Source organism: Heliangelus exortis, chromosome 17, assembly GCF_036169615.1.
Source record: "Heliangelus exortis chromosome 17, bHelExo1.hap1, whole genome shotgun sequence".
Classification (NCBI taxonomy): Eukaryota; Metazoa; Chordata; class Aves; order Apodiformes; family Trochilidae; genus Heliangelus; species Heliangelus exortis.
In genome coordinates, this window is record NC_092438.1 from 3,019,256 (window position 1) to 3,032,606 (window position 13,351).

General features: G+C 47.3%; 1 protein-coding gene across 2 annotated transcripts in view; it reads left to right on the forward strand.

The window, feature by feature from the left end:
- Positions 1 to 13,351, forward strand: part of SYT17 (synaptotagmin 17) — a 41,741-nt gene that overhangs the window by 19,065 nt on the left and 9,325 nt on the right. For both annotated transcript variants that reach the window (XM_071760654.1, XM_071760653.1), the window contains exons 6-7: positions 2,334 to 2,454; positions 3,221 to 3,376. In XM_071760654.1, coding sequence (XP_071616755.1) covers positions 2,334 to 2,454; positions 3,221 to 3,376 — 277 coding nt within the window. The remainder of the gene's footprint in view (positions 1 to 2,333; positions 2,455 to 3,220; positions 3,377 to 13,351) is intronic.

The following is a 13,351-nucleotide window of genomic DNA, read 5'->3' on the forward strand; positions in this document are numbered from 1 at the left end:
TTCTAGGAATTAAAACCTGCACGGAGCCTGATGCAGCAATTAATGTAAGTGGAAGTAGGACTGGATAGGTTAAAAATGTGGGTATGTTGTAAGAAGTGAGCTGAGGTTCAGAGTTACCTCAGGTGGATCCTCTGGTGGGTGGCATCATGGGTACTGCAGTGCTTCTTTATTGTCATGGTAATAGATTTAGAAGTCACCAGCTGTTCCTGATGATGAAAGTGTCTTCAGGCTGTTGTGAGGTGTGGGAGTTGGCAAAGGTTGACAGAAGAGGGGTACCTTCTAAGTGAAGCAAATAAGCTGTAGCAACAGGAGAAAATGCAGGCAGTGAATGTGCATGTGCTGTGTAACCACCTCCTGCCACATGATGTGGCCCAAGAGATGCTGTGAGTTTGGGGTGAGGTATCAGATGCTTTTTCTCATGGGGGGCTGTGGGGAAGGGAAGGCAGAAGGAGGGCCAGGTTGGGGTGGATGCTGCCAGGTTGGCTCTGGAGCATGTCAGGAGGGCACATAGATTTGCCTCGGGAGCTGCCATGCAGATCTGTGCTTTTCACCCAGGGCTGTCAGGATGCTGCTGCATTTGCAGCCCTCACTCTGCTCCCTGCATGGTGCTTTCCTTGTCTTTTGGTCATTAAATGAGTGCGATTAAACACAAAGGTTGCTTTGCTAGCTCCTAAAATGAAGAGACCTTTGATTTGAAATTGGGCAGCCTATTGCCATATTTTCTGCAGAAAGCTTAAAAAAAAAAAAAAAAAAAAAAGGGTATTTGATTGAATTGTATTATGTAGCATCAGAGGTGCAGAACCTCCTCATCCTGCCACCCGCTCCTGCATGCCAGGCACGTCCTGGTGCCCTCACCACAAGTCAACAGGAACAGGAGAGGAGACAAAGTGCCTGGGGGAAAACTTCTAACACCATTACCTGACGTCAGCTGTCGTGCCTGGCTCGATGGGCAAGGAGCCTGTGGCTGCCCTGAGCAGGAGCTGCTCTGCTGCTGGCCAAGAGCTGCTGTGCTGCTCCTGGCAGAGGGATGGGGCTTGTACCCAAGTGCCTCCTGGGGCTCGCTTTGAGCCCTCTGATTCATCTGTGCTTGGTGGAAATGGAGCTTTTCCATTTGCAGCTGAACAGTTGTGACCTGGCTGGGTTTCCTGGCAGCCCCAGGCTCAGTTTCCCCAGTGCCATTGGTAGTTTTGCTGGGCATGGGTACCTGGTGTGCTGGGCTGTCTGATGATGGACCTGGTTCTTTGGGATGATTCAGGCTGTGATTGTGTTTCAGAGCTTTTTCTTTATTTTCTGCCCAGTCCTTTAGTCTCTGATCTCTGTAATCTAATATTCTGGGCATCCATAAAGATATTTAAGCCTTTTGTTTGGATTGCAGTACTGTTGCAGCTCCTTCTTCTTTTGGGAATGGGCTGTGACCATCTCATCCAGCCTTGTCTTAAAACTGTTCAGCCATATGGGATGAATAACCAGCTCTGCATGGACCAGAGATGAGGCAGGTGGATTGATGCCCTGCCTGGGCTGGCTGGGGTGTTTTCAGTCTCCAGTTGTTTCTTTGTGTGTATTTTGCATCTGAGAATAACAGCATCTTGGAGCCAGGTCATGCTAGGAGGAAGAGGTTATTTTAAGCTGTCACATTTGAAGGAGCATTGATGTCGGTTCTTCAGATTTTTAAATTTATTTATTTTCTTTTTTAATTACTAGTTTTCAGCATCAGTAAGTAAAAGGAGAAGAAATAATGGCTGGACAGCTATACTGATGTGAAACCATGGCTATAGTACATCCTGATCAACAGCAAAAACACAGCTAAGTTGTGGTCTCTGGGTAGAAGAGACTGGTTTTGAAGGAGATGTCTCCTCTGAATTGCCTTCATGTGACCCAGAGGTCACATTTACCAACTCATGGCTGAACTTCCTAAGTGGCTGGTGGGGTCCTTGGAGGGTGGGAAGGAAAGAGAATGTCCTCTCCACTGGGTCCATGTTTTGTATGTTAATAAGGATTGCAGGTTGGTAAGTTCAGAACCACTTGGAACTGTTCCAAATGGAGCAGGTAGTATTTGCTGACCTTGTATTCATTCCTCCTTGTAGGTCCTCTTTGCATGACTACTGAAAAGCTGGTGAAGGATCAGCAGTCAAAAAGTGATCTTCACCTGGGGATAGTGCTGCTTCTTGTTCCTGCCCAGCAGGAGTTACCACCAGATGGTTCTTGGTTGCAGTTTAGAACGTGATGAAAATTTATTTTTTAGGCACTTAGGCAAATGGGATTTATTTAATTTCTCTTCCTGTTCTTCCCTTCCAAGCTCTGCTCTGAATTTTCATATTCCCTTTTCCCTGCAGAATGAAGTGGAGCTGGGAGAGCTGCTGTTGTCACTAAACTACCTACCCAGTGCAGGAAGACTGAACGTGGACATCATTAGAGCAAAACAGCTTCTTCAGACAGACATGAGCCAAGGTTCAGGTAAAGGGCAGTGTGTTTCTTATGTCACTCACACACAGTTTGCTTTTAAAGCAGACCAGTGATGAGGCTGCAATTTGTGAGGGATCCAGGGGGATTTGGATGCTCAGTTCCTAATACTACAAGGCTCTGGATATTCATTTTATATATATAGCCAACAGTAATGAAGGTATTTGGAACACTTCCCCTAAGATAAAATGCAGCTGTGAATGCTTCTATCATATTTTAAATTAAAATCTCTGGACTATAGTGAGGAAGCAGGAGCTCCAATAGACCCTTGATGTTGTATTGGGTCAGGCAGCCCCTGTGTGGCTGTGCTGTGTTTTGCAGATGTTGCAGGCATCTTTGGGTTGTTTGTGTTGCAGTGGTTTCATTTATGCTATCTACCTGCTCTGTGGATGGTGTGAAGTTTTCCAGTGTCCACACGTTGTTCCTTGCCATTTCTGAGCATGCTGGTTGGTAATTGCTCCACATGTCTTCAGGTGTTTTTCCCACGTTCCCTGCCTCAGCCACTGCTCCTGCCAGAATATTGGCATTTTCCAAAAAGAACAGTATGCTTGGCCCCTATCAAGGATGTCATTAACTGTGGTTTTGGCTGGGAGCATTTTTAATCCAGCTGCCTCAATTTTGTCTCTACTGCCAATGCCTGGGAGGGGTGGTCCAAGTGCCAGTCACACCATCCAGCATGGTCCCTCCCTGCAGTGCCCAACCTTCATGAACTGACTCACAACAGCAGTGACACAGAGCCTGTGTTTTGTGTTTTTCTCAGATCCCTTTGTGAAAATTCAGCTTGTTCATGGATTAAAGTTAACAAAAACCAAGAAGACCTCTTGCATGCGGGGGACAATAGATCCCTTCTACAATGAGTCCTTCAGCTTCAAGGTTCCACAGGAAGAACTGGAGAATGCCAGCCTTGTGTTCACAGGTAAATGTGATGGTGTTACTGACTGGACAGGGCCATGGTTGCTTCCAAAGAAGCAGCTGTGGGTGTGCAGATGAGTGTGAAGACTGTGTCTCAGTCTTGCACCCTGCAAGAGGTGACCACCACTGGGATTTCCAGAGAAACTTCATTAGTGCTCTGTCCTCTGTTCCCAAGATTGCCACGTGATGGCTGGAGCTGTCTGGGAGAGCACCTCATCAGTCCTGTGCTTGATTGGTGCCATTGGGAATGTTTTTGTGCAGAGGAGGAGGAGACATTAATTGCACTTCTTGGCGGCAACCGACTTGGGCATAAAGTCAAAAATTAGAAGAATGAGAGGGAAGTATTGAACGTTCCCAGAGCCTAAGTATTGGCAAAGATAACTTTTGGTACTTAGCTTCATTTGCTGCTGAGCTGATGCAGCTGGAGGTGTTTGACATTGACATCACCTGTTCTGTAAGCAGCTTTGCTCACACCTTGATCTGCAAAGGGCTGGCTCTGGGTACCAAGCCCTGTGTGGCACACACCACGTGGGCTGTGGGCCTGGAGTCCCACAGCTCACCCCGCTCCAGGGCTTTGTCAGCACTGGAGATGTCTGGCTGGAATAGAATTTTTGAAACAGTTCCTGAATCTGTTGTTTTTGTTCTCTGTGCATGACAGCAGTCAGCTGGAGCTGGGTGTGCTGCTGGGAGCAGGGGTAGCAAAAGATGAGTTGGGTCCCTGTGCTCTGGTTTCAGGCTGGGCAGCTGCAGAGGTTGAGCTGTTCCCAGTCACCTTTTCTGCTGTTCCACAGCATGGAGGTCTTGGGCAGGGCTGCAGGGACCCTGAGGAAGTGGGGGGGTTCTCTCTCATGCCATGACCTGCCCCAGCCTGTGTGGGGCCTGGGCACTGTCAGGAGCAGGGTCAGACTTTCTTGCCCTCCAGTGGAGCCAAGGGACTGGGCAGTGGCAAACAGGCTTTTCTGCCTCCCTGGGCTCCCATGCTACACAAACACATTTTTTGGCAACTTTCCATGCATTATGCTCCATTTTTCAATGAAATGAAGGGAATCTGCATCTGAAAGAACATATTTTGAAGTATTTTTAAATTTTATTTCTTACGTGGCAGATACAGGTGTCAACACTGGTACAAGGAGCCTAATTCCAAGTGAATGGTTTGTTTCCAAACATGTTATAACAAAAGTGATGCTGATCAACAATTTAAATTTTGCCCTTCATGCTCAGAAATTTTCTCAGCAAAAAGTCTATAATTAGTCACTGCTTTGCATGCACGTCACCCTGACTGTACCTTGCATGTGTGGTGATGAATTTGTTCTTGGAAGCTTCCATCAGGTGATCTTGTGACAGGTGTGAAATACTCTTTTCTTTGTTTTCCCCTTTTCCCAATAGAAGAAGAGACAAGCAGAGCAGCAGCTCTGTGCAGTCAGAAGGGTGAGGGGAACACCTCCACCTCACTGTGACTGATGAAGTTAGCATTAATGAGTAGATGATTTTTTTTTTTTACTGTGCAAATGGATAGATTCTCATGTAAGTCAGTGGGAAGTTATCTGATTTAGAATGCAGCTGAATTTCAGTGGCATGCCTTTTAAGTGCTGCTTCACTTTCTAAGTGACGTGTTGCTTGCTTGGAGTTGCAATAAATAATTGCAGGCCAGAAATGTCACCTGCAGCTCCAAAGCTTGTGGCAAGGACCTCTGAATCAAGGCTTCTGTAGTGGCATCTGTTCTGTCACTGGGATGAGGTGGTTCAGGGGATACAGTGGTGGTGAAGGTGCTGAGCCACATTCATCATTCAGCTCAGTGATGGGGATGCTCTGGGTGCTGGTAGAAGTGTGTGGTCAACAGGGAGTGCAGCACCAGCTCTTCTTGTGTGCATCTATGAGGTTTTAATAAAATGAGTATCAGTCTGCAGCTTGGCTGAAGTTCTGGGATGGATATGGTGGCACTCCCCAGGAGCTGCCTTCCTCACTTGTAAAGATATTGCACAACTCAAAAGCTTGTGGAAGGCTTTGGGATGTTTTGTTAAAAGACAATGAAGAGCAAATGGTTGCCAGCATGGAGAAGCTGTACCTCACAACGTGAGGATTTTAAAATTATTTTGCAACTCTGCAAAGGAGTAGCGTAAACTACTTTTTTTTTTCTCTGAGTTTTGTGGTTTTACTTGGGGATTTTTTTGCCGCAGTGGTGTGTTTAGTGGGAGCAGGGTTTTTTAGTTTGCGTTTTTTAGTTTTGGGTTTTTTTTGTTGTTGTTGATTTTGTTGGGTTTTTTTTTTTTCAATCCACAGCTCTAGTCCATTAGGTCAGTTAATTAAATTTGCTGTTGAGAAAAAGTCCAAATGAAAAGGAAAATAATCCTGCTCGAACGGTGGGTGATGATGCTTTCAATGGAGAGCTGTAAAAGCAGTCATGGGACCAAGGAGTGTGTAAATCTTCAATAATTAAAAGGAACCTTTTTTGTGGCTTCATACTTCGGACCCAGCGTGCAGCTGTCTTTATGTTGGCTTCACTGGGAAGCAGTGGAGCTGTGCCAGTCCCATCAGCGAGGCTCCTGGCTCCCGTTGGGAGGTTGGCACCACAGTACAGAGTGAGGCACTACCCAGCCAAAGTAAGATGGATTATAGCTCCTTTTTCCCTTGTATGTTTTTGTCCTGTGCACAACCTTCTGCTGGTGGTCTCAGAGAAGGCCCATCAGCTGATAAGGGGGCAGCACCCAGCAGTGTGTAGAGGGCTATAAAGGGCTGCAAAGAGCTGCCCCACCTTCTGCTGGTGATTCTGCCCCTGTGCTCAGCCCTGGTGAGGCCACACCTCAAGTACTGTGTCCAGTTCTGGGCCCTTCAGTTCAGGAAGGAGATTGAGGTCCTGGAGCAGGTCCAAAGGAGGCAACTGGGCTGGTGAAGGGACTCGAGCGCAGATCCTATGAGGAGAGGCTGAGGGAGCTGGGGCTGTTCAGCCTGGAGAAGAGGAGGCTCAGGGGAGACCTCATCACTCTCTACAACTCCCTGAAAGGAGGTTGGAGCCAGGGGGGGGTTGGGCTCTTTTCCCAGGCAACTCTCAGCAAGACAAGAGGGCACAAGAGGTCTCAAGTTGTGCCAGGGGAGGTTTAGGTTGGACATGAGAAAGAATTTCTTTACGGAGAGGGTGCTCAGCCATTGGAATGGGCTGCCCAGGGAAGGGGTGGATTCTCTCTCCCTGGAGATATTTCAAAAGAGCCTGGATGTGGCACTCAGTGCCATGGGCTGGGAACCACGGGGGGAGTGGATCAAGGGTTGGACTTGATGAGCTCTGAGGTCCCTTCCAACCCAGCCCATTCTAGGATTCTATGATCTTGAATCAAGCTGCCTGGGTCTGGTGAACTGTAGTAAGAATTCACACTGCATTTTGCTGTGGCTTTAGGCAGGGCTGTGTCTGCAAATCCTGCCGATGGATGGTGTTCTGTAAAGCACCTTTCTGCTCCCCCCTTTCCTGGAGATGCTCTGGAGACCTGGACTTAAGACTAAGCATGGAATTGAAGTGCAGGTGGACCAGGAGATGGGCAGTGCGTGTCTCCAAGATGAGGTGCATAGGGTGAGCTCTGCATTAGCCAAGATTTTGGGGGTTTGGGCTGGTTCTTAGATCTTTCCTCCTGCCTAGGCATAGTAGGATTCAATGCTGTAAATTATTGGCATTTACAGACCAAAATGCTTCTCCTTCCACATTGATGCAGGATACCTTGTTCAAGCTGTCTCTCTGCCTCCCCCTCTGTTCCTACCTCAGATGATTACTGGAGCTGTCACTAACTTCCATGTCTTAGTTTAGTGCCTAGAGTGAGGTGGGATGAGCTCAGATGGAGATGTCCTCCCCAAGGGGAGGGATTCAGCTCAGGATAGCTGCTAGAATTATCATCTGTTCACAGCTTTTCAACTAGAGGCTAAAACCAGAAAAATAACCAGTACTCAGAACAAATCTAATGTCCCAACAGAACAAAAGATGATGAGTGAGGCAACAGCTACTGGAGAAGATGTCTGATTTTAATTTACTCCAGCAAACATGTTGTCTAGATAATGGTTATTTGGATACATATTGAAAAGGGTTTGCACTTTTTTTAGTGGTTTTTTTCCCTCCGTTTTTTGTTTTTGGCAACTTGACACTCATCCCCCATGTGCCATCTTCTGCTCGAGTGCAGAGCTGTTCACCTCTTGCAGAGAAGTGGGGCAGGCTTGGGAAGACAATGTGTTCTCCTAACCACATATACCTGGGAATAAAGGTGTCTCATGTCCCATGGTAAGGGGAGGGAAGAGTTTGGCCCTGGCAGCAGGGCTGTCAGCTGCTACCTGAGGTCATTTCCCAGCAGAAAAAAATGTATTTGAGGTGCAACCACAGGCTCTGCACCCAGGAGGGTGGGTGGAGTCTGCCTAGGGACATCATGCTCTCCCCAGCGATGGATTTTTGGTTGGGCTGCTCTCTAAATCCCAGCCTTGGCTTTGAAAAGCCTGGGCAGTGCAGCAGGTGAGACAAAACCTGAAATCTGAGCACTGTGGTGTTTTGTTAATGATTATAATGTTAATAGCAATCGTCAGGTAATGCTGTTTGCGTTGCAGTAAAGCCCAGATGGCCCAATAAAAAACACCAGTGTTCCAGGACAAACTGCATCTTGGTGACTCATTAACATCTTTTGATCACTTACCATAAAAAAAATCCAGCTTTCAGTGCTCACAGGTAGGGAATATAAACCTCCCTGAGGTCCTGTGGTAACTTTGTGTCTTTTCCATCTACATAAGCTCTTGTACATGTCTACCTGACAGATTTTTTTAGGGTTTGTGAAGCAAGCAGTTTTCTTGAGGAAGGGAAAAGTCCTTTTCCTGCAAATGTATGCCCAGCCAGAGCTGGGACAGGTATTGGGGCTGATGATGTCTGAGGGGAGCAGTGGTGGAGTCATCTCACTGCACTGTTCCCATGTGAAAGGTGGCCATGGCTCCAGCAGGACAGGATGAAAGGAGAAAGGAAGGGGGCTGGGGCAGGGTTTGCTTGTTGATGGAGAGGTTGGCCTCAGTCTGTGCCTGACAGCTGGTGAGATCTTCATCATCAGTACTGGCTGAGGATGCAGCTCACTGGCACTCTCTCTTCTGAACCATTTGTAGGATATTATATGACTCTCTTTGCTTTTCAGTGTGCTTTAAAAATGGACTGTGTCTCTGTTTTCTTTTAATATGGAGGACTGATTTTAAAATTTTTTTTTCTTTTTTTAAAGATTTGAGTTCCCAAGGGAGCATTGCTTGACAGTGAGACCCCTCCACCTGTGGCTTCAATGGCTTCTGCAGAAGGACAGTGCCAGTGCCACCAGGCATCTCTGTTTGCTGCATGCTACAACAGCCTGGGTCTTCAGACCCTTGGGTCACTTCGATGCTTTATCCCAGGGCTCTAATTAACTTCCAGTTAATAGGCAGTACTTGATTAAAATAACAGATTGCTGTTCAGTAGCAATATACCTGGTTCTCCTCTGTTGGCTCATTTTCCCTTTCCCTTGTCCTTTGGGAAAGTTTAAGGACCATTTAGTGAAGCTTGATTCTTTTAGAGGAGAAAGAAGCTATTGTTGGTGTGTGTTGCTAGTGATGCAGTTCCAGGTAATTTAGTTTGGTTTGCTGTCAATATTTTATTGACATATTTTATTTGAACATATTCATTCCTTTTGTGGCCTTAGAACTTGAGAGGAGAGGAATTGGGTCTTCCTTGAAATCCTGGCTTGGGATTGTAGATCTTGGGATGTTTCTGTGTCTGGAATAAATGTCACAGTGTAGCTTTGGCCCACTATCACCCTTCACATCTGGGGATGCTGGAGATGATCTGGTACAAAGCAGTTTGCTTTTGTATGGTGTATAATGAGCATTTTTTGGATGTTCAGTAGAAAATATTTTGGGATGCTCTTGGTCCAGGTGACAGAGTTTCTGTAGCAGTCAGAAGTCATGAAAATGGGGGGAAGAAGAGCAGCCCTGCCCTGGCAGAAAAGGTTGTATGGAGATGGGCCAAAGCTGAAGGTGGCCATCAGCTCCAGACCTCGTCTTTCAAGCGAGCCCAGGGTGGGCAGAGGGGCAAAGTGCTGCACCAAATGCTTACAGCTCACAGACCTACACTTACCCATTGCAGCTGGAAATAAAACTAAGTAGGATTCATTCTGAGTCTTGAAGTTGGGCTTCCAGGTGCTTGAGTCCTGGTTGAAGAGAAGGCTGAAGCTGAGATCTGTAGAAGTCCCATGAATGGATGAAGAGGTAGTGAGTCTTTTCAATAGTATTTTTTAATTAACAGGCAGATTCCCAAATGTCCCAGTTAGCTGATCAGGTTGAAGGTTAATAACAATTTTGCCCTGAGGCTTTTTCAGAAATACACCTGAATTTTGATTTGCCTGTCTGTGAAAGTATGACCTTCAGATGCCAGCATCATCTTCAGGTGTCCACTTGCAGGGATGGGGTCATTACACATCTACATTTTGATTTGCTGCTTCAGATGCTCATCTCTCTCCTATTGCTTTTTATTTCCCTCAAAAGATATTCTGGCACTTTGTCTTTTGCACAGACATATATGGGGAAAAAATCTAATATGTGAGGCAGATGAAACTGTTTGTTTTCCCATGCTGGAACACAGGAGGAAGAAGTTGTTTCTGTTTGAAATGCTATCATGTTGGGCACTGTAACATCTCTCAGATGGAGAGATAATTAGGCAACTTGCTGCTAGAGAATTGGTTTTTGTTGTCTATTATACGTGTGTTTCTGAAGCATTGGGCCGTCTGTAAATTCCACATATCTGGAGCTCAGAATCAGAATCTAATCTGTGTTTAAACCTGTGTAATCCTATTTTAGCCATCTTCAGGGTAGGGGAAGAAAAAAACATTTATGTCAGGTCCGGGTTTTCTGGGGATTTATACCTGTTTAATTTGGATCTGAATTTGGCCTTTGTGTCTGGCATTATAAAATACTTTATGTATTTATGCACCAGACACCATATGGTCTGTGCTTGGGTCTGGGGAGAGCCACTGCCTCCTGCCATCCTGGCTGCTTTGCTTTGGGTCCTGTGGCCACGTGAGGTGACCCAACAGATCCTGTGAGGACTTTTGCTTTAGGGGTGGGAAGAGAAGGGCCTGGGGAGGTGCAGCAGGAGACCTTGTCCTCCTGGACACAACCCTGCCTGGCAGAGCCTCTTTGCAATGGGTACTCTGCATGTGCTTTCAAACCCTTCTGGGAGGAGAAAGGTCCCCATTGCTCTCCACCCTCCAGATTTTCCTCTGTGGTTTCCTGGCCTCCATGGGAGGTTCTGGCTGTCAGTCTGGAGCCGTGGCAGCAAAGCAGGCAGGAAGGGTGGGTCCCAGACACTGAGGGAGGGTCCTGCAGCCCCAGTCCTGGTTAACTCAGGGAAGATGCTCCAGGGGTGGATTTGGCCTTTCCCAGCAGACTTGTTGCTTTAATGAGGAAGAGTGAACACTATTTGTCCTGGTGAGAGCAACAAGCTGCTGACACTTCCTGAGCCAATCTGTTGCTTGCTTAGAAGGTGAAATTAGATTCTTCAAGTGGACTGAATTAGTTAATAACTGTACCTCATTGCAGACATGGCAGCAACTGCTTGTCCTGGACCTCTTTGGAAATTTTGCGGCATCTTTTTCTCCTAAAGCGAGGTGCAAACTCTGCTCTCTGCAGGCTGATAGTCAGTGTTTGCTCATTTTGCCAAGCCCATTAATTTAAGCAGTGTCATGCCTCTCTTGACCTCAGTGTTTCATCTTGTCTGGCTCATGCCGTGGTGAAAGAAATTGTTCCAGCGTCTCACAAAGCCATAATCTTTCTGTGTGTCAAATGAGGAAAAATCTCAGTGGCAGTCTCTGCTCTGGGTGGTGGAGCAGTGTATGGAGATGAGATGTCTGTGCCTGGCTCCATGGCTGTCAGAGGAGATGCATGAATATGCCAGCAGGAGCTGCCTCTCCAGGCAGCCAGCTCTGCCTTCCCCTGCAAGTGTGGGAGCCTCTTCCAGGGAGGTATTTAAATGTGCATGAAGCTGTTCAGGTGCTTTGTTGGGTTAGGGGCTCAGAGTGCAGAGAATTAAGATGCAATTTTAAAAGAAGTAAAATAAAAAAAAACAGATGAATTAGCAGTGGAAGAAGCCAGCCGTAGATTCTCCTTTTCAGTACCCACCAAGCTGTTGCAGTAAGTTCATCCAGTGGCTGTTCCAGTTCTTCCTGATGTGCAGATTTCATGAGGTGTCATCTCTGCACATCCTCCAGACCTCTGCAAGACACTCTTGTGCTTTTGCATTTCCCCTGCTCCCTCCTATGGGACCTTGCTCACCCTGTCTGAGGTCTGACCCCCATCAGCCAAGTGCCAGCTCAGGGCTCAGCACTGGGTGCATCCCCAGGATCCCTGTCCCAGGCTGCCCCTGCAGGAGGGCTGGGGTGGGAAATGCTTTTCCAAGGAGAGTTTCCTAGGTGAGGAGGTGTTCTCCCAGGTGGAGCAGCTGTGTTGGGGCTGCACATGGCCAGGATGCAGGCAAGGGCTGGGGTGGTTGCAGTTCCCTCTGGAGCTGGGCAGGCACAGATGCTGCAGGGAGCAGCCTCCCAGGGGAGCTGCTAGGAAGTGAGTTTTACGTGTGTATCAGAGCCTGGTGGAGATTAAATTGATAAATGTGAAACCACTGCATCTTCTCCCGTGCTTTTCTGTCCTCTCTGCTAAATATTCCAGGCCACGCTCAAGGAGCAGGGGGCAGAACTTGGTCTGTACCTGTGACCTTCACAGAGCACATCATTAGTACTGCTGCTGCCTGCTCCTAGAAGCACCCTCTTTGTGCTAAACAGCTTTGTAGTATTGATGTCAAGCAGTTCAGAAGTAGTTTTCAGACCTGCTTAACCTGCCAGCTCAGCCCCAGGGGCTGGTGGCAGAGCCCAGTGGCCAGCACAGAAGAGGCTGGGTCCTGGTTTCTATCCACAGGGGATGAGGGATGAAGGGTTGCTTGCCTGAGTGGTGCTGGCATGGGAAACAGAGCTCTTCTGGAGACCCCACCAAGCTCTGAGGCTGAAGTGGGAAAGTGCAGGGAGTGTTGATGGCTCAGTGCTGCCAGGACTGTGGTTCCTGCCAGGCCCTGTGTTCTCATGAGATCTGTGTCTTCAAGGAGACTCTGCCACTCAGCTGCCTGTGTCCAGCCTTGGCCATGTCCTTGTTTACTTTTTTCCCTTCTCCTTTGGTCTGGCTGTAATCCAAGACTGCATCCAGACTTGTTGTGCAGTGTGACCACCAGAGCAGGATGCTGGTGGCTGAAGGTTTCTGGGTGAGGGTTTTGCAGCTTGCAGCACAAGGTGGGCAGCAAGCATGGGTGCAGGGCATCTCTGGGGTGTGGGCCAGGTGTGCCTGGCTATCAGATGAACCTTTTAGAGCCCATGGCAACAGCAATTGCAGGTATAGAATAGTTGGTAGGATTTTTTAAATGACCTTCATTTCTGATGGCTACCCAGGTCTCCAATATTTCCCCCCTAACACAGCTATAAAAATTAAGCTGTTGTTTTGCTCTCTGGTGTTTACACTGAACAACTTTGTGCTGTGGTGGAAAGAAAAAGGTCAGGGCCCTCTGATTCCTTGCAAGTTTCCTTCCGTGGTGGCTGAGTTGGGCAGTGTCCCCACAGTGACAGGCTGGCACAGTGTGCCACTTGTAGGAGGGGTGCACGTGAGCCACACTGAGGGGTGCTCTGTTACTTAAGGCCTTTTAAAATATGCAGGATGCAAGCAAATTGCAATAAAAATATTTAAAAATGAAACAACTTGTTAGAGAGTAGGTGGTGTCATGCTATAAATAAGCTAATGGCAGACTAGTGTAGACTGGGTGCAGATGTTCTGCTTGATGTTTGGCCTGAGTTGGAAGGCAGATGAAAAACAGAGTTGCATTCCTGCCTGTTATTTTTCTTCTCTCCAAGTTAAATGGTTTTAATTACATTGCTTATAACCGATGTAGGTGGCTGAAGAACAGTTAAATTATTTGTGT